At 46.0% G+C, this 18436-nt stretch overlaps 7 protein-coding genes across 7 annotated transcripts; 3 read left to right on the top strand and 4 right to left on the bottom strand.

The window, feature by feature from the left end:
- Positions 1–141: 141 nt before the first annotated feature.
- Positions 142–4565, top strand: L203_102305 (uncharacterized protein; the record flags this gene model as incomplete). Its single annotated transcript, XM_066211732.1, has 5 exons — positions 142–513; positions 562–3703; positions 3753–4006; positions 4059–4118; positions 4176–4565. The coding sequence occupies 5 exons, from the start codon at positions 142–144 to the stop codon at positions 4563–4565; spliced, it is 4218 nt and encodes a 1405-aa protein (XP_066067829.1).
- Positions 4566–5557: 992 nt separating this feature from the next.
- Positions 5558–6691, bottom strand: L203_102304 (uncharacterized protein; the record flags this gene model as incomplete). The annotated part of the gene is made up of 5 exons (XM_066211731.1): positions 5558–5748; positions 5817–5974; positions 6076–6256; positions 6507–6571; positions 6618–6691. 5 exons carry the CDS (start codon positions 6689–6691, stop codon positions 5558–5560), a joined length of 669 nt encoding a protein of 222 aa, XP_066067828.1.
- A 183-nt stretch (positions 6692–6874) lies between these two features.
- Positions 6875–7802, top strand: L203_102303 (uncharacterized protein; the record flags this gene model as incomplete). The annotated part of the gene is made up of 3 exons (XM_066211730.1): positions 6875–7108; positions 7155–7598; positions 7647–7802. The coding sequence occupies 3 exons, from the start codon at positions 6875–6877 to the stop codon at positions 7800–7802; spliced, it is 834 nt and encodes a 277-aa protein (XP_066067827.1).
- Positions 7803–8388: 586 nt separating this feature from the next.
- On the bottom strand, positions 8389–9341 carry L203_102302 (cell division control protein 42; the record flags this gene model as incomplete). The annotated part of the gene is made up of 4 exons (XM_066211729.1): positions 8389–8457; positions 8727–9121; positions 9177–9247; positions 9295–9341. The coding sequence occupies 4 exons, from the start codon at positions 9339–9341 to the stop codon at positions 8389–8391; spliced, it is 582 nt and encodes a 193-aa protein (XP_066067826.1).
- A 625-nt stretch (positions 9342–9966) lies between these two features.
- Positions 9967–11252, bottom strand: L203_102301 (uncharacterized protein; the record flags this gene model as incomplete). The annotated part of the gene is made up of 5 exons (XM_066211728.1): positions 9967–10304; positions 10356–10461; positions 10506–10688; positions 10738–10994; positions 11042–11252. 5 exons carry the CDS (start codon positions 11250–11252, stop codon positions 9967–9969), a joined length of 1095 nt encoding a protein of 364 aa, XP_066067825.1.
- A 196-nt stretch (positions 11253–11448) lies between these two features.
- Positions 11449–13127, top strand: L203_102300 (uncharacterized protein; the record flags this gene model as incomplete). Its single annotated transcript, XM_066211727.1, has 2 exons — positions 11449–12968; positions 13016–13127. 2 exons carry the CDS (start codon positions 11449–11451, stop codon positions 13125–13127), a joined length of 1632 nt encoding a protein of 543 aa, XP_066067824.1.
- Positions 13128–13314: 187 nt separating this feature from the next.
- On the bottom strand, positions 13315–17822 carry L203_102299 (uncharacterized protein; the record flags this gene model as incomplete). The annotated part of the gene is made up of 5 exons (XM_066211726.1): positions 13315–15912; positions 15959–16153; positions 16208–16537; positions 16583–17100; positions 17150–17822. The coding sequence occupies 5 exons, from the start codon at positions 17820–17822 to the stop codon at positions 13315–13317; spliced, it is 4314 nt and encodes a 1437-aa protein (XP_066067823.1).
- Positions 17823–18436: the final 614 nt, after the last annotated feature.

The following is an 18436-nucleotide window of genomic DNA, read 5'->3' as shown; positions in this document are numbered from 1 at the left end:
TCCTTTGCATAGTCGCCCATTTTTATGCCTTGCTGTGTTGGCAGGGTGCTAGTTTTTGTATAGTTATCGACACATTCCCGAACCAGGGAGAGACGTCGATTTCTTTGCCTCTGCATCCGTCTTGTCCCTTTCTCACGCGATATGGCTCGACCTATTAGGCCGACCCCAACATCGGCCACACCCATTGCGGGTGCTTCCACTTCCCTGCGAAGCTCAACAAGATATCGTCCATCTGCATCCTCTTCCGCCACACCCTCAACACCCGCTTCTACTCCTGGTCCGTCTACACCGCAGTCTGATGGGATAGGGGCCCGTGGAAATGGAAGAGAGAGTTTACGAAAATCGTTTCAAGTAGAGGCCAAGGCGCATGGACTGAGAAGTACCGGTAGTGCTATTGAAAGACAGCCTTGTCCATTTCCCGCTCAATGGGGAGGGCGAGCAAATTGCGGGATTGCAGAAGACGATGAAGCGGATGAAGTTTTGATGGGAACGCTCTCGGCCATTGCTTTCTATGTAAATCTGTTTGTGATTTATGTTGGTGCTATTGCTGACCGTCTGTAGGAGAATCGGGCGCTTTCCGCTGAAGAAATTGCATACACATGCTTTCAGCAAGGGTGGCTACGGCAACCTTCAGCCGCCATTGAGCCTGCAACATTGATCAACAACGCTATACGCTCCTATGTCAGACGTTGCGAGAAATCCAATCGCCATTGTCTTCTTGCCAAACATCAGCTCGCAGGCTCTGTTGTGGAATCTGTTTTGGAAGTAGCGCTTCATCCAAATGCTTTTGAAGGGTCAATAAGACCTAAGGGGACCGTTTGGTATCTTTCCAGCGGAGCAGGTGCTGGGACAGGGAAGTGTAAATGGAAAAGTCCATTCGAAGGATTAGAGATACCCAAAATCCCACCAAGAAGACCAGTCTCCAAAAAGAAAGAACTTAAGCAAAAGAAGGAATTGACTAAGGCAAAGGGCAAGGACAAGCCTTTGGCACTGGTTAAAATCAAGTTAGTTGTCGGAGAGAATGGCGAAGATTGCACCGAACGAAGCAGTAGATCTAGGTCGAGAAGTATGAGCCTTGGAAAGGAGAATGTGATGAAAAAGGTGAAGGAGGAGATACCTACAGCCATTGCTCCAATACCAATCAACAAACGTGTTGCTGACCACAAACTTCGAGAACTGGTTGATTCATCTTCTGATAGCGACTCCAGTGACTCTGATCAAGATATACTCCCTTCGTCTCGGCTTAGAATGCCGCGCTCTATGCGTAAAGGTCCCCCTCCCCCATTGATCATACACGGGTCGCCCAGGGCTCACGGACCCAATCGTCCACCACCGCATTCCCCATTTACTAATCATCTCTTCTACTCTCCTTCGCTCTCTTCCAACAATATTTTTGCCACCCCTCATATGTCGCCCTTTCCATCACACTCACTTGACAATACTACATGGACAGCTCATCATGATTGTCGCCAACGATTCGACTCTTCATGTTCTAGCTCAGATGATGAAGTAACTGATCCAGAGTGGGGTCTTGTGTCCGATATTCTCGTCAAGGAGTCTGTGGATGATAACAAGCCGTCATGGGCACTTGAAGAGGAGGCCAAGGTCAAGGAAGCGACAGACGCTTTGAAGGTGTTATTCCCTTTGGAAGACCCAGACGAAGAAACAATGAGTTTGGGGAGCGCTTTTGAACCTACCAAGCCAGAAATGAGACCAAACGGAATGGATTCTCCGATTTTGAGCGAACCTACCTCCAACGCCACTTCCGCCACAGCCCGTGCTGCATTAGGCAATAAACTCAAAGCTATTGACGCTGGTGGCCTTTCTTTCAATGCCTGGGTGGCCAATTCCAGTCCAATTCCCTCACCTAAAGCCCGGCCGCTCAAGTCTTTCCACGCTTACCCTCAATCTGATTTCAGCCCTGCTCAACATTTTTCAAAATTGCACGAATCGTTTGATCCAGAAGTTGCGGATATAGATGATGGGCAATGGCTAGATGAGTCTGGTGAGCTTCCCGTCAAGGCAGAAGACACATTAAGCGATGTGGACATCGGGTCAACTATTGATGAAATGGCCTCGCCAGAGCATGATCGCCGACTCCATACTGCACTTTGGGCTCAGGAAGCGTCGGCTACTATCTGTGTAAAATCTGAACCTGAAGACTTTCCAACCCCTTCATCTATAGAGGATGAACCTCTGCATTGTTCTCGAGAAAGTATGACACCATCGTACAGCACAAGCGAATCGCCTGATTACGATGAATACGGCCATGTTTATAACGCTAATGAGGTAATTGTCGGTCCTGAAAGCGTCAGTATCGACGAGTTGGATGGATGGTTGCCGGGTGCAGTTCATGTGAGGACACCGCATCGAATAAGGACTGGAAAAGGCAAAAAGGAAAAGACAGACGCGATGAAATTGGGTACTTGGGGCGGCATAGGTGTTGGTTCTGCAGCAAAGAGAACCTCGAGAACAAGTGCATTCAGCGCGCGAAGGAGAAAATCAAAGTCTTGTTGTATCAAGGAACGGCTCATGACTCCGGAGAGTGATCGCGGAGATAAATCCGTGGTGTGTGAAGTGGAGGTTGATGACGCTATCGGTACAGAAGATTTGGAAAAAGCCCGTGTGGAGGCAGAAAAAAGAGAAGAACAACACCGCAAGGCATGCAAAGAGAAGGCTGAAAGACACCGTGCTATGCTTGAGGCATATCGTCAAACTATCAGAGCAGAAATGTCAGATAATGATATTCCCTCTAGCTCCTGGGAAGGTCCTCAAAGTGCTTTCTCTTGGGGTTCTGATCCTTTCCAACTCTCGACATTTGGTATACTCAGTCCGATGGTACTTCACGGTGTGTCAAATCTTAGTCTCTCCAACTCCAGCGAACAACCTTTGGCAGTCGACCCCAAGGCACTTGTAAGCCCACTTTCGGTTGACTCATTTAATACTTCAGGGACACAAGCCGATTTTGGCATGGGACTTGGAGTTGGCATGTTGGATGCTGCATTGACGCAACAAGAGGTTGACGTCATCATGGGTACTGCCTCAGATGTCTCTTCTGCCTTGCCACTCGTCTCACCCTCTCAATCACCGCCACCATCTGCGATCACATCGGTGTCGTTAGGTCGTTCAACTCCTCCGCCTATTTCGCCATCTCGATCTGTAGCTTCGTCTGCCTCACCCACCGCAGTTATATCTGTTCAGCCTACTCCTATTCCTGTCATTTTTGCTACAGCGCCTAACGAGAAGACTTCGGCGATGGTCGCTCTACCTACCTCAGTGCCTGACCTCACACAGACATCTACTATTGCTTCTGTTTCAGCTCCTCCGCTTACATCCACGTCTACGCGTTCTTCGCGTGCTGTCAATGGTACTAAAAATGTCACTTCGTGTGTTCATCCCCCGTTTGCCACGAACACGTCTGCATCAAACTCTTCTATGACCAGTGGCAGCTTCAAATCTTGTACGCAGACATCGAGTGGTGCTCCATCCCGAAGCTCCACTCCGAGCACAATTGCTAGCTCTAACAATAACTGCAACGGGAGTGGAAACAAATCAGGCGGCAAGATTGCCACCATCACTAAGCCGCTCTGTCCTGGGGTGGATGCATGTGTAGTGGATAACATTCCAGTGTATGCTCATATTTATGAGAGCAAAAATGGGCCAGGCAAACAGGTGCTATTGAGAAGGTTAGATACCGATTTTGGTAAGTGTATAGCTATTATCACTCCTATTAAGCTAAATTTTAATGATAGTGAATGCGAATGCGCTATTGCAAGCTCTGGGCGTATCTCCTTCGAAGCATTCCGAGTATTTGGATCATCCAATCTCCCAAGCGCGTCTTGCCGCGCGACATGTTGTTTCTCCTTCTATATCGGGTGTTGAGTATAGCCATGGTGTGAGTGGGATATGGGTGCACTTGAGTGAGGCAAGAGAGTTTGCAAGGAGAGCTCAACTCACTGAGGGGAGTTTACTTGCGAGCTTACTGAGAGAAGATCTTTTCCAATTAGTTCGTATCTGCTACCCTGTTCATTGGAATACACGTACTGACTGTAGCTTAGTTTGCAACTCTTGCTGGCCTCAAACCCGATCACCCGCCCTCAGAATCGTTCGGTCTACCTGTATGTTATAGTTTTGGTGTTTGTATAGTTGTATAGTCGACTGACCTAGAACGATAGTTTGTCCCTCGACGACACAGCTCGCCCTCTACCACGTCGACCAATTCTAAATCTACGTCTAATCCCCTCTCTCTTTCAGCTTCTGCTCTATCATCAAATCACATCCGGTCGGGTATAGGTGCATCTGACTCTACCTCTGCTCCCAAAACTCCCTTAGTGCGTTCAGCAGTCACCGCGCCTGAAGGATGCCCTCAGCCTAAAAGAAGACGAGCAACTATCTCAAGTCCTGTGACGAAGAAACTTAGGCATAGTGAAGACCTTGTACCAATCGATCATGTCCAGCCTCAAGCCAAGGCAAGCATTGCCCGGACCAAGAATGTGACGGTACCAAAAAGATCTACCAGAGCCAGTATTGGGAGTGTGCCGTTAAGAGCTTCAACTGGTAAATGATTATTGATCATAAAAACGAAATAAAAGGGGAAGGTTTCTTGTTGAAATCTAGTATTTTGGGGACTTGGAACAATAGAACTTCATATCTTATAGTCACGCACGACTCGTATGCCTTCTTGTAAAACAAAAACTGAAGAAATCGGAATATATAGTACAAGATGAGAGATTTCCAAAGGGGAATTGGTTTTTTCACGTCACCAGTGTAACGGTGTAGTATTATCTGACATGCAAAAAAGTGAAACTGCAGTGAATTTGATACACATATCATGCTGTGATATACATGAGAAGGACCGCACTTTCTGGATATGAACTAAAACGCTCTTAAGATAAATTGACAGAGAATACAGCAGAGCTACAAAACTTGCCGTTTGAATCTTCCATTGAAATGAAGACAAAAAGAGGCAAACCGTCAGTCTTACGCTTTGTTAGAGAGACGGTATGATCCATCCATATATACGATATAGTGAAGACCTGCCATACACTTCAGATGTGCGTTGTATTGCTAATGTGTATTTATAACAGTCAGAGCAGGTTCTCAACTGTCATAATAGTGGCTCAACCCTATCTATTGAATCACTAATGGAACAGAAAGTTGAACAAACCGCTTTTGGAATGATAGAGCTCTCCAAAGATTAACTCAAATCTAGAGTATCGGCTGATTCTACAGACAACGAATGAAGATGGTCAACCAACAGTCGGACGTTGTTAGAATGCTCTAGAGCAGGACATCAGTCTTGAGCAGGTTGATTTTAACATAGTTTTGTAAAGCCTCTTTGAAGAACTCAGATTCAATCAGCCTAATGCGTTTATAATTTGCTAGATTACCGTCAACATGAATTCAATCACATATTCAGCCGTCTGTTGAAATTAAATCTCGAATTGAAAGTCGAATCGCATGTTTTTTCATATCAACATGTTAAAAATAAATATGTCTTTCTTCATTTGTTCTTCAAGCATCCTCAAAATCATACTGCCAAGGTCATCGGCCAGCCTTAAAGCTGGGCCAAAACATTTTCGGCTTTGGAAACCTTGAGGTCGAGGGGTGAGTCTTCAATACCAATCCACTCGACCTTTCCGTCATTCAAGATAAGAGCACCCCGTTTGAAACGAGGTCCACCCAAGACGGCCTGTCCATCAAGGGTGAGGCCAAGAGCCGCAGCGAGAGAAGCAGAGTCGTCAGCAACTGTGGAAAATGTTGTATTAGCAACCACAATCTTTACAATATTCGTAGGAGTACGAAGGTATACTAACCAAATTTGAGCTGGTCGCCCTTCAAGTCTTTCTTCCACGCGTTGACAACATAAATGTCGTTAACGCTGACCACGTAAATGTCTTTGACACCCTTCGACTTGAACTTTTCGTATTGTTCAATATAGCCTGGAACTTGATTGGAGCAAACAGGGGTAAACCTGAAATCATGTGTTATGATATGACACAAAAGATCTTTGATGTGCAGAATAACGAATGACCCAAAGTGGGAAACGGCAACATCACAACAAAGAAAACTCACGCCCCAGGAACTACCACCAATAAGTTCTTTCCAGTGAGCTTTGAAAAGTTGACACGCCCGTCAGGAGAGTCAATTTTAGCCTCAACGTTTGGGATGGAGCTACCAGGCTTGGCTTGAGCGACTGACGCAAGTGAAGCAAAGGCAGAATGGGCGGCAGATGCTGTGGCAGAGAGGACAGAGGCTTTAAAAAAGCATCATGGTCAGCGAGAGCAAATCGCATGGCTGTTTGTTAGGAAAGCAAGCAGGTAAAGGGGATCCAAAGATACTGAGCGGCTACTGGCTGGATATGACAATCCGGGTCATGGCTGATGCTCTGGAGGTCTAAGGCTGAAGACCTTTTCGAGGCCGTGCCCTAACGATAATGCTTGAATCAAACTTTTCTCTGCTCTCACGCCAACATTGACCCTATAGTTAAGAAAAGAGACACATACACATTCTGTACTGCTTTGGAATTGCTCTAGTGATTGCAGGTCGAGAGGTGATGATTGAACGATGACTAAACAGCCATGAGCACTTTGAATATACTGCTCAAGACAGCCTACGATGTTGAACCAATTACAGTTGTTGCAGGCCTTTTGATAGCTTTGCAGAGGTTGAAAGAAGTTTTGAGAGACATTTCTTTTTAGAGAAAGAAAAAAAAAGCTCCTTATATATCTGACCAGAGAGAAAGTTTAAAGTTGTGTGCGAGTTGGAGACCTCAAATGATGATGTAATAAATGGACGGAAAGAGTCTCAGGGGACTTTAAAGACAACTTAAAGTTTCAAACAATTTGCACAACCTTCTTTTAAAACATAAAAAATGACATTTCTCACTTCTCATCTTTCTTTTCCATCTTCCTCTACATCCGGTGCTCTTCCCCCTCCAAAGACACATGTTGTTCTATCAGATACCCTCAATTCGCCAGCTCAATTTGTTCTTTACCATCTCATTTCTGCTGCACTTGGCAAAGCCGGGAATGTGAGGAGAAAAGTGGTTTGGGTGGACATGAGGGGTGAAGGAAGAGCGAGCCTAGAAGCTGTGATGAAGAAGATTGTATGCCCTCTTGCCGTTGGATGTGCTAAGCTGACGAGCTCAAAAGGGTACACCACTCCCGCCCTCAACATCGTCTCAATTCATACATATTGCTCCCTCCTCACTTCCCCTTTGCATATCCGTCCCAGCTCAGACACCTCGAATATTTGACGCTCATGGCAAGGCGACGCTCAGAAATGTTTACGACACTCTATCGTCACATGTCGCGGATGAATGCCTGGTTATTCTTGACGGCTTGACTGTGATGGCGAATATGGGAGTGCTTCAGGAAGAAATCGCAAAATTCGTCAGAGCAACCTATGCAAAAGTTAGGTTGGCAGGTGGTATACTAGTCTCCACACTCCATACTGATTCTCTTCCTCTTCCTTTGTCTATTTATTCCCCAGCGGAGGATATCGAGTTATTAGAGAGGGTTTTAAGAGTAGGCAAAGGTGTCTGGTGGAGGATTCAGCATCTTGGAAGTGGAAGAAGTGGAGATGTGATGGGTGAAGTCAGTCGATTTTCCTTTATAATGACAGCAATTCTGATACAAAAGTAGATTTCATCACATCCTTTTGGAGGTATGACTGCCTCGGCCCAAGATGATGGCAAAGAAGATATGCCATTCGTGCCAAGGAGCAAGCCATTGCAATACAGGCTGGAGACATCCACTGTCAAAGTATTTGCAAAGGGTACCGGTAGAGGATTCCTATAGCTGGAGTCGTACGGCTAGAAATATCTGAAAAAGATTGGATACCAGGGTAGGTGAACGATCTTGTTGTACTCTTAGTCTATGTATCTACATTTCCTTACAAGCAGTTCGGATAAAGTAGCTACAAATGGTTCCCTCACACTGTTTCACATGTCATGATATATAGCACGTATAAAGCAAGCCTGTGCAAATCCTCCCACCATCTCTCTCTCTGTTTTTCTCCCACACTTCTCCCTTGCACCGACATCAGGTATATAATTATCCTATCCATACGTATATGGATATAAGCTCTAAAACTTGCAAGATGACCAAAGACATCTACGTTTGTCATGGATTTTCAACTGCATGTCTCTTACTAAATCCGTCTCTCTCCATATCCGTTAGTCCAATTCTACATAGACAAATACAACACCGAGAAAAGAAAGAAACTTTCGGAGGTGAATGGCGGTGGTAAGAAGATCAATGATTCATAGAAGGCTTTCGGCAAAGATTGTAGAGGTCCGATGTAAAATGGGGGAGGTTACGAATGGGTGGTTTTTTTGCCTTTTTTATTTTTATTTTCTTGGACAAGGAATCAGTCAAAAGGGCATTAAAGAATCAAGCACTTCTTGGACTTCTTCTTGGTTGTCACAGGAGGTTCCAAAGCGGCAACAATAGCCTAAAAGAGATGTCAGTATCAAGTCGAATATGCCTAGTTTCAGGATTGCAAAGTATGAGGAAAAACTGTCGCGACCAAACGGGACAATCACCACTGCCCTGCTGGATGGAGCCAGATCATTTCATGATTGATGGCCCCAGCGCTTGCTCTCAAGCATTCCCTTCCTTATTGTCATCTCTTTAGGAATGGTCAAAAAGTTGACTTAGTTCCCAAGCACCCAACAGTTCATTTCCGCCCCTTCACCTTTCAAAAACGACACTATAACCCACCTCGTCAAAGACATTCTTCAATCCTTTTTGCGTCAAAGCTGAACATTCAACATATTTGACCGCGCCCAATTCCTTGGCCAATCTCTCACCCATCTCTAATGATATCGGCTCCATTCTTTGCCTTTGTAGCTTCTCCAAGTTTTGAGGATCAGATCGCAAGTCAATTTGGGTGCCAACGATGAGACAAGGGACGCCTGGACAGTGGTGTTGAATCTCAGGGAACCATTTTTCACGGACGTTCTCGAATGAGGCTGGAGAAGTGACGGAGAAGCAGACAAGGAAAACATCAGTTTGAGGGTAAGATAAGGGTCGAAGACGATCATAGTCTTCTTGACCAGCAGTGTCAAAGAGACCTAGAGTATATGGGTCGTCGCCGATGGTCACACTAACGGCGTCTATGAAAACAGTGTTGGTAAATCGCGAATTCAGATAAACAGAGACATAACGCACAATTGTCAAAGACGGTAGGAACATACTCTGATGGAAACTTGTTGGTAGTATAAGAGATAAGAAGACAAGTCCTACGTTGGTTGTGAGTGGCAGAACAAAGAGAAAACATGTCACTTACTTTCCGACAGCACCATCACCAACAACCACACATTTGATGGTCTGCATCTCTACTGCTTTGTCTTCCAGCTTTCGATGGATGTGAAAAGAAAAAAGAAATAAGTGAAGAAGGAAATAAAGAAATGTAAAAGTAGAAAGCTGTAAGGGAATAAAGAAATGGAAGGGGTGTGTGCGGTGTCAACACTCAATGTGAAGGCACTAACCCGCATAAGGAAATTTCATTACAAAAAGAAAAGGCGGTTGTCGCCGCCATTAGCTTTCATTAGAAAGATATCTCTAATCAGTGGGTATAAAAAAACAAGTGTGGCAGTTTTGTCTTTTATCACTGACTACCGTAGCAAGCTCGAATTTCGTGAATAATCGTATGATAACCAATATGCAAACTTCGGGTTATCTCAGCCAGATGATAGCGCGCAGAGTATCTGGACATGCTGCACGCTATAGCCCAGACGGCGGCTATGGAATATGGATAAACATACCGAGACCTTTGATAAAGATGTGAGATAGTGGTTTAAATGGGATTTCTCATCCAGTTCGACCGAGATTGCTGGGAAAAGTAAACCATGTAGATAAGATGAAGTAAGATGCAGTCAAGACTTCAAGCTGCAGAGCAGAATCCAAAGCAGATGCAGAATGTTTGATACACTTCAATATTATACATCTGTTATGGTCCTTACCAAGAACCTCCATACTCTGGTTGCTGCCCATAACCATTAGCAGCATATCCATCTTGCACCTGTTCTTGACCTAAATTCGGTTCCACAATACCTGCCTCATCCTGCTCATCGTCTTGGTCTGCGCCTGTCTCTTTTTGTACACCCAAAACCACACCAGCCAAACCTTCCGCTAGTAAATCGAGCCCTTGCTCTACGACAGATCGAACAGGGATAGAACCAACAGACTCAGCCGTGAAATAGTATGTGGACGGGACAGCGTTGTAGTCGAACGGTAACAATGGGTCCGGCGGTGTTTCATACAAAGCATTAGAAGACAATGGCCACTCTCCACGTTCTAATTAAAACGATGTTAATATGGTCACTGTTGACAAGGTAAAACGCCTACCGTCAGTCTCAAACCAATGAGTCGTATGTTTCAACTTGTTGTAGGGGTCGTACTCAAACGCAACTGTTGACAGAGGGCTCCATTTTGCGTGGTGCTTGGCGATACCCTGTACCTATCAACACAAAACTACTTGATAACACAAGGACATACTTTATAGGCCTTGCAGACCAACTCAATCTCCTGTCCCTTACCCATTTTGGCAATTAATATTGGCGCAACGCCTGGTATACCTTTCCCAACTGGCATACCCAATTCAGGATCTCGGTTTTGTATGATGACACGATCGTCTTCAGAGAGATCTGGAGGTGGACCATAAGGATTAGGGGGTGGTGGCTGAAAAGGCAATGAGCATGACATGAGGATGCGATAAACCAAAACATACACCTCCTGGACTTGGAATAATTTCCAACATGTCGCTTGTGACTTTCATAAACTGTTCTCCCTCGGCGCCTGTAAAGGTCACCTTCAACTTCAACATAACCATGCAATAATAGCATCCTTCATCGCAATCGCAGTCCTTCGTATATCGGAGACCTTTTGCAACTCCTCGGCTTATAAGCGCCACTAGACCGAGCCTATGAGCAATCATTTCGTCTGCTAATGGGGTCGTATTTTGGGTAAAAAGGACTTGATCGATGGCTACATTAATCAGCGGAAATAATCCCTGGCGCCAACGTATAACAAACCTATAGAAGGCACATCTGCCATCATGACTCTCCTAAGACTGTTTGCATAGGCAAGCTCTACGCCGCTGAGATGGAAAGTGGCTTCTGTGTCGCTGAGGTTACGAAGGAGCAAATTTGGCTGGTTTGTAGGGCCTTGTGGAACATCTATGCCACCTGGCAATGCGACTGAATTTTGCGCATTTGCTGGCGTCTGGGAATAGTGGCCGTTCATGATAGCAACAGAAGATGAATAGATGCCAATTAACAAACAAGCAATTAAACAGAGATTGCCATTAACAGAAAAAGTGGAGGATGAGCCTAATTCCTAAATATCGCCTGTTATCAGACTCATGGTGGAGGTCAATCACATCTATCCTTCTTGCACGGGCCATTTTTCTCCATTCTCTTTTCTTTATCTCTTTGTCGAAATGCTTCCACTCTCTCCAGCCAGTCTTACATTCACTTCGCCATTCCCACCACCCACTACTTCTCGCGTGGCGTCACTCTTCCATTTCAACTTTTTTCGGCGCCGGCCGCCGAGCCTTCCTTCAGCAGCAGAATTTGATCCCATCCTTACCATTGCCTCTACCATTCTCCATCCAGAGGTCCGTGCGGCGGCGGAAGCTCTTGGCCAATTCCAACGTGGGACTGAACAACTGGTGCTGGCGATCACCGTGGGAAAACTGGATTTCACAACAGATCACGTGCAGCAAATAATCCTTCAAGTTGCGGCGGCGTACGCCGCCGCTGCCAATATAATCTTACGGTTATTATGGGAAGGTCAAGAACATTTTGAATTGAATCAACAGCAAAAACTGGAGGATGCTCTTGTTCAATCTGTAAATGGATTCTTTACGGCTCGTCACTTCCTGACTGACCCGCCTGGAGAGGTGAATGACCATATATTGGGGTCCATCTTCTCCTCTATCCCTCCATACAAGGTGTCCTTTCTTTCTCCAATCTTGGAACACTGCAAGAGCGTCGTCATCACTCTTCAAGCTCATCCAGTACGGCCTCTTGCGCACTCCCGGCCGCTATCTTCTGGCTCTGTGCAAGAGCACTCAGATGAAGAGGTTCATTTTCTTGTCTCGTTACTAGACGCCATGTTGTTGGGCGTAAAGCCTATAACATTGCTAGAGTCTCAGTGGCCGACGGAGGGCAGGGTTACCAAGGCAAATGAAAAGCAAAAGATGGCCGACGATGAGGATCGGGCGCGGAGAGTTGAGCTGGAGGTGATGCTTTTACGATGCGATTTGCTCATCAGCATTACCAACAAGAGAATTGGGCATGTCAAACAAAGAGCGGTCGTGAAGTTGAAAGAAGAACAAAAGGTTAATGGATCCGCCAAGGGTGATCAAGTATCTAGAGCGGCAAGTATTCATAGACGCACCAAGTCACGGTCCAAATCTCAGTCTATCTGTCCAGAAGACTTGTTTGTTGAGTCTGTTTCGGACTTTGATTCACTCGCCACATCATGGGAGATATTATCTGAGCAAAGCCTCATCCAGTGTCTTATATTCGCTCGATTTTTGGTCGAAAATAATCGCTCTGGTGTCCTTTCCACCGTGCTCAATGTGAATGATTGGTTGATTGAAGCAGATACTCCATGTTCGTCTACTCATGCAAGCGCCCCTTCGCCCGCCCATAGCGGTTCTTCTCGGTCGCCTTCTCCTCCAAACACATCCGATGATACTGATTCTGCGATGTCTTTCAATGAAGAGACTGAAACAGAATCAGAGGACGAAGATCCACTTTTAGTAACTCATCGTTCACCTTTGCGAACTCTTTTTTCCTTGCACGATCGCTTCGAGGAACAACGGCTAGCTGTTTGGCTCAGTTTGCCCACTACACAGAGAGGAAAAACGACAACATGGATGAGGGGCGAGGACGGAAGGGTAGGTGAAGCATGGGATACGTTTGGAGTGAGGTTGATTATGGAATTTGATGGGTGAGTTTGTAATCTAACTTGTGAGCGTGTTTGACGGCAGTGTCTAGTGCTACATTAATATCGCATGGCTTGGCGGCAGACAAACTAGATAAATGGACAGAGCTGGCTGCCACAAAAAATGCGAAAAAGATGAGAAAGAAGGGAGCCAAGGCAGTGTGATACTGCAACATGGTATTAGAAGCTATTTCCATTGGAAACTGTCGTGTTGTGGAAGGTTTTGATTGTCTTGTTACGATTTCTAATGACATGACGAATTTAATGTACTTATGAGAATTTCATATAACATATCACAGTATCATTATCTTTATGAACGTTGCCAAAGCACAGAGCCATTGTCATACAACTATCATTTATATCGATCAAATTTGGCGCCCCGATCCCGATATTCTCGTTTCATGGTAACTGTCTCATGTGTTGCCCTTGAGCTTGTATCCACAGTCTCATCTCTTCTCGACATTTGGCTGTATACACTTTGCATACTACTCACACTACCCTGCTCACTGTGCTTCTCTTGGTCAACCTGCTGCAAGCCTGAATATCCTGAAGAGTATTCAAGCCCGAATGGATCGAGTTGCAACGAATCCGTGTTCAGCTCTGGTAGCTGCCGACGTGAGTTACAATTCCTATTGGCAGATAAAACAGACGAGGTTGGGAGCCTACCAATTGCCACAGGGGCTCTTGCACGTGCCAATGGTTCAGCCAACCGACTAGATGTAATGTTTGTAGATTTCGTGAAACTTGTCAAAGCATAAACAGGATCTTCATAGTAGGCAGAGCTAGATGGATGGTTCGAACTGAAGGTTGACTTGAAAGTTTGTCTTGATAGCAGGTTTCTGTCTTGCACCATGGTTTCAGTCTCCTTTTCACGGTTACCAAGCTCTTCCATGTAGCTCGTTCTAGTTGGCGTTCTCTTCTCCTGGTGTTTGATCTGAGCCACCTCGACTCTTTGAGGCGAATGCATGGCAGATCCAGAAACCGTAATCTTTCTCAATACTTCGTCTCTGTTTTTCAATCGAACAATCTTACCCTTCATACCTGGCAAAATGCTATGGCAACTGCTCGGCGTACTGGGTGACGAACATGATGGGTTGGATATTTCGTCCTCATATAAAACACCAACACTGTGTTTGGCGGATGGACGAGGATGAGAGAGGCTCAATCGCGATACGACTGCATCTTGTGGCACTCGGGAGAGAGAAGAGAGTGGCGAGCTCAGTTGATACTCTTCCCAATTATTATTGTGCGATTCGAATGGCGAGAAGGATGGATGTTCTCCAGCCAATACACCCTGTTTCTCACTCGGCGATTCTAGATACCTTTTGTCTGATGAAACACGAGACAATGCCACTGGCGATGAGCTTTTGACTTTTAATGGTGAAATTGACGTCGCCTTTCCTCCCGGCGAGCTGCCCGGGATATTCAACTGACCCAATGAACCCCTCTCATTCAACACACTCATACGTCTTCCAGTACCAAGGTCAGTCTTGTGTACAATGTTTTCCAATCTTTCACTCAACGTGCCTCTTTTCGCTTTAAACTGTGAATCTCCTATATTTCCAGCTTCCGCGAAAGCTTGAGTAGTCGAGTTGTCGGTTTTCGGTATAGCAAGGGCTCTCAATGGCGACTTGTTTGGAAGAGGTATCAACTTGGAAGATACCTTGGCGAATACATTACGCTTGACGACAGGTTCGACTTGTGCTTCTTCGCTCCCACTTGAGAGTTTACGCCGCATAGCTGCAACTGGCGATACTGGAAGGTTACTGTTGGATTCGTCGTGACAGGAAGTGTGTCTATCAAGTCGAGGAGAGATGGAGCGAGATTTCAGTTGATCTTGTTTATCTTGGGAATGGTTTTGAGAAGTTAAGAGGGATACAGGCTCATTCACGTATCCCCTTGCCTGACTTGGTTCCTCATCGTTTATGGCTTGAGTATCCAAGTTGGGTGACAGGTTCTTTCCGTCCAGGTTGCGAGGTTGTATCAGATAATTTCCTTCCATATCGATGACGCTCAACTCTTTCCCATGGCGAGGATAGGCGGAAAAATGTTGGTCGTCAAAAGGCGATGTACGACGACGGATAGAATCTTTGAAAGGCGCGGATAGGTGTAGAGATGTATTGGAAGAACCAGAGTCTGATTCAAATTCCCATTGGTCTTCTGGTTCTTGACTATGGCTTTCTTGGTAATGCCTAACCATCTTTGGTGAAAGAAAAACATCAGACAATTCCTGCCCGTTATAGCATTCCTCAACAACTTCCAGTCCTTGTGCTGGAGTGTGAGAGTATGTTGGCGGAGAACGGGTCTCATCTCCGTCAGTACACTCACTAGGGGTGTACTCTGTAACTACCTCGCCTTCATCTTTCGCAATGTTGCTAAGCATTTTCTCCTGTTCCATCTTCTGGTTCATCTTTCGGTTTATATCCAGACCATCTCTTTCCCAACGTTCAGCGTCCATCTCGGCTCGGATGATGGCTAAGCTCTTCATCCTTCCTGCAGCCCTTCGTTCAGCTCTGACGGTGGTCGTGACTGATTTATCGTCGCCTTCATCTTCCAAGTTAAGCCCAGAGAAAAAGGAATACACGTCAGATCTGGTATTGGACTGGATGGTGTTTACCTCTGGAATGGAAAGTGGCCTATGCGAGAATGAGGCCAATTCATGAGGTGTATGTTGTGGAAAAGAGCTGGTTGTAGGGTCTGGTGAGTTGACAGGATATGTAGGTGTTGAGTTTGCTGATAGGATTGCTACTGCAGGAGCTTGTTCAGCTGATTTCTGGCTAGAGTGTGTATGATGGAGAGGAAAAGGTTGAAACAGTTGACCGACTAGAGCTGCATCGGCATCAGCGACCCGATTGAACAGATCGCCTGCATGCAGCGTAGCGGAACTGGCTCTAGCAACAGAAGTAGGTATATGGACAGTCTGGTTCGGTAATCGGTTATCATGGTTACACTGTGAATAGTTAGTCTTTGTCTCGACGCACGTATTAACACATTACCTCAGCGTTCATGTTCTCAATCTTATTGACAACACCCCAAGGCTTCTTGCTTCCACTTGGCATAGGAGGAGGATCGATTGAGAGGAAGCTGATGAGATCAACAGGCAGATCAACGTATATCGAGCTGTTGAGCGTCACTCTCAATGTATAAGAGATTTCGATGAATTTTGCCTTTTGTATTGAGAGCAGACCAGCCTAGAATTGTTTCGTTGGCTTCTCAACCATCTCCAAGCGAAATAGGCAATATACAGGTACTTGCAAGCTCATATCCCACTTTCCATCTTCACCAGGCTCTACCCCCGTCCACCAACACTTACCGGTAACCCTTCCCGCTCCATGAGTGTTGTCTGCTTCAGTAACCTCCTCGTTAATCTTTTTCCTCTGCAGCTGCGAGCAGTCATTACTGTAAGAATCCAATGGGTCCCGAAAGTTGTGAGATTCACCATTGCCGTTGCCAGGTGAAAGAGCTGATGGTAAATCCAGATGGGACAGAGATTTGCGCTTGGGCGTGTGTGAAGAGACAGATTGAGGAGGAAAAGTATGTACTGTCTGCAATAGGGCCAGACTCACAGACTTGATCTGTCACTTGTCAGTTCGTTTTCCTATAGTAAACCCAAGGCCAACCTTTTTATTGCTTTCATTTCTGATTTCAACCTCACACCACATTCTCTGTCCGCTCACCCATGTACGCCTCCCCAAGCCAACCCTCAACTCGACCCTACCTCTCTCTCCCTTCAAGCTCCATCCCAGGCCTTTTTCCGTGTATGCTTCAATAGGCTCTGGACTCGCTGAGAGAATTATCGCAGGATCAAGGTAAGGGAGAACGACAATGGGCCTGTAAAAGTGAGCGATGCTCCTCTTCCCAGTAACAGGCAGATATATCTTTATACTTGCAACCACAACATATCTCACACATGGCCCTTTACCACCGTGTGTGGTATATGTCCCCTTGGCACCCTTGTTGAGAGGAAGCGCCATGCGAAAGGGAATATCGTGATTTCCTTCTGCGGACTCGCGGTACCCATGCCTATCTGGACCTGACGCAAACAGCGAAGATGACAAAGTATGCTGTATGGATGGATCAAAGATGGGTAACGAGTAGGTATGGTGGTAGAATATATTTCGCAGAGTAGGCGAAAGCTCTGTCATATTGGCGTCAGAAAGATGAGGTGGAGACTGAACCAAACACACCTTCAAAACCGACCACTCTAATCTTTCCTTCTCCAACTCTCATCCCATCTCTACTTTTCCCGCCTCTGTGGATCTTCACTTCCATCCTCCCTCTCACCTCGCCGCCTTCCACTACACACTCTTTTTCAAGGACAACATCGACCTCTACTCTTGCACTCCTTTTTTTGCTCGCTTCCAAACGGACTTTCATATTCTCAGGGCCCTCGTTGGGCGGAGGCGGTAGGAGTTTGTCTCGCGACAGACGACGCGAGCGAGGTTGGCCCAGGAGAACACTGAGTTCTTGGGAAGAGCGAGCAGGAAAGGAAGGATGAAGAAGTGTCCCTTGTCGAGCGAGCAACTCTGCCCCATCACTTAAACTTCTACCTCTTCTTTTGACGCCAGCTATTGGACAGTCATGTTCATCTGCGCTATCGCTCAGAGGTTCGTTACCTGTGTCATCTCTAGCATTGCTTCTCTCTGCATCCATGCTCATAGACTTTTGTTGTCCTGGTTGTGCCGACCACATGGAACTGGATAGTGGCGGGTTTGAGAGAGGTCTACGAGGTGGAAAATCGGGATAGACGGATTGAAGTGTTGGAAAAAGATGAGAAGGCGGAGATGGTTTCGTGTACGCCGGTTCAAAGATTGGTGAAACAGAAGAAAGATGGGTAGGCTGTGAACGAGATCTGGTCATTTGAGATTGTTTCCAAATGCCTTGACCATGGGAGGCGGTCTCTATCTGCAAGGGATGAGCTTGATAACCCACATGATACTCTTGATCCTGGCAAATGGGCTGATTGTAGTGTGATGGAAAAGGAAAGGGTCGAGAGAATGAAGACCCATTTTTATGTCTATCCTTTCTGGGAGAATCAAACATGGTTGACGCCGGTCTTGACCGGGTAGGGGAGTCAGGCCCAAGCAAGGGCATGTTGGGTACTTTTTCTCCATTGAGATCCTGTAAGGAAACCTCATCGGGTAACGGCATGTACTTGCCTACTTGCCTTGTTGACAGCTTTTTTAGTACATCTGTGCTGCGCATTTTTCTCACGCCACCTCCAGCGCTGAGATTAGTCTTAGCGGAAGTGTTGTTTGGCGCTTTTTGTAGCTGAGCTCTTGTAAGTGAGAGGAGATCGCCAGGAGAATAGACAACACCAGGTGTCAAGGCAGAGGTCGTGGCCTGCCGTGGGCCCATTGGCCTTTTCCCCAACGAAGCCATCTTCAACAAGACTTTAGAGAGCTATCTTGGTTATTTAGCTAAAATGGACTTATAAATACCAAAAGAAAAGTGGGAAAATATATATACGAACT

The sequence above is a fragment of the Cryptococcus depauperatus genome, chromosome 3, assembly GCF_001720195.1.
Source record: "Cryptococcus depauperatus CBS 7841 chromosome 3, complete sequence".
Taxonomy (NCBI): Eukaryota; Fungi; Basidiomycota; class Tremellomycetes; order Tremellales; family Cryptococcaceae; genus Cryptococcus; species Cryptococcus depauperatus.
This window is presented reverse-complemented; position numbering and strand designations above follow the sequence as displayed.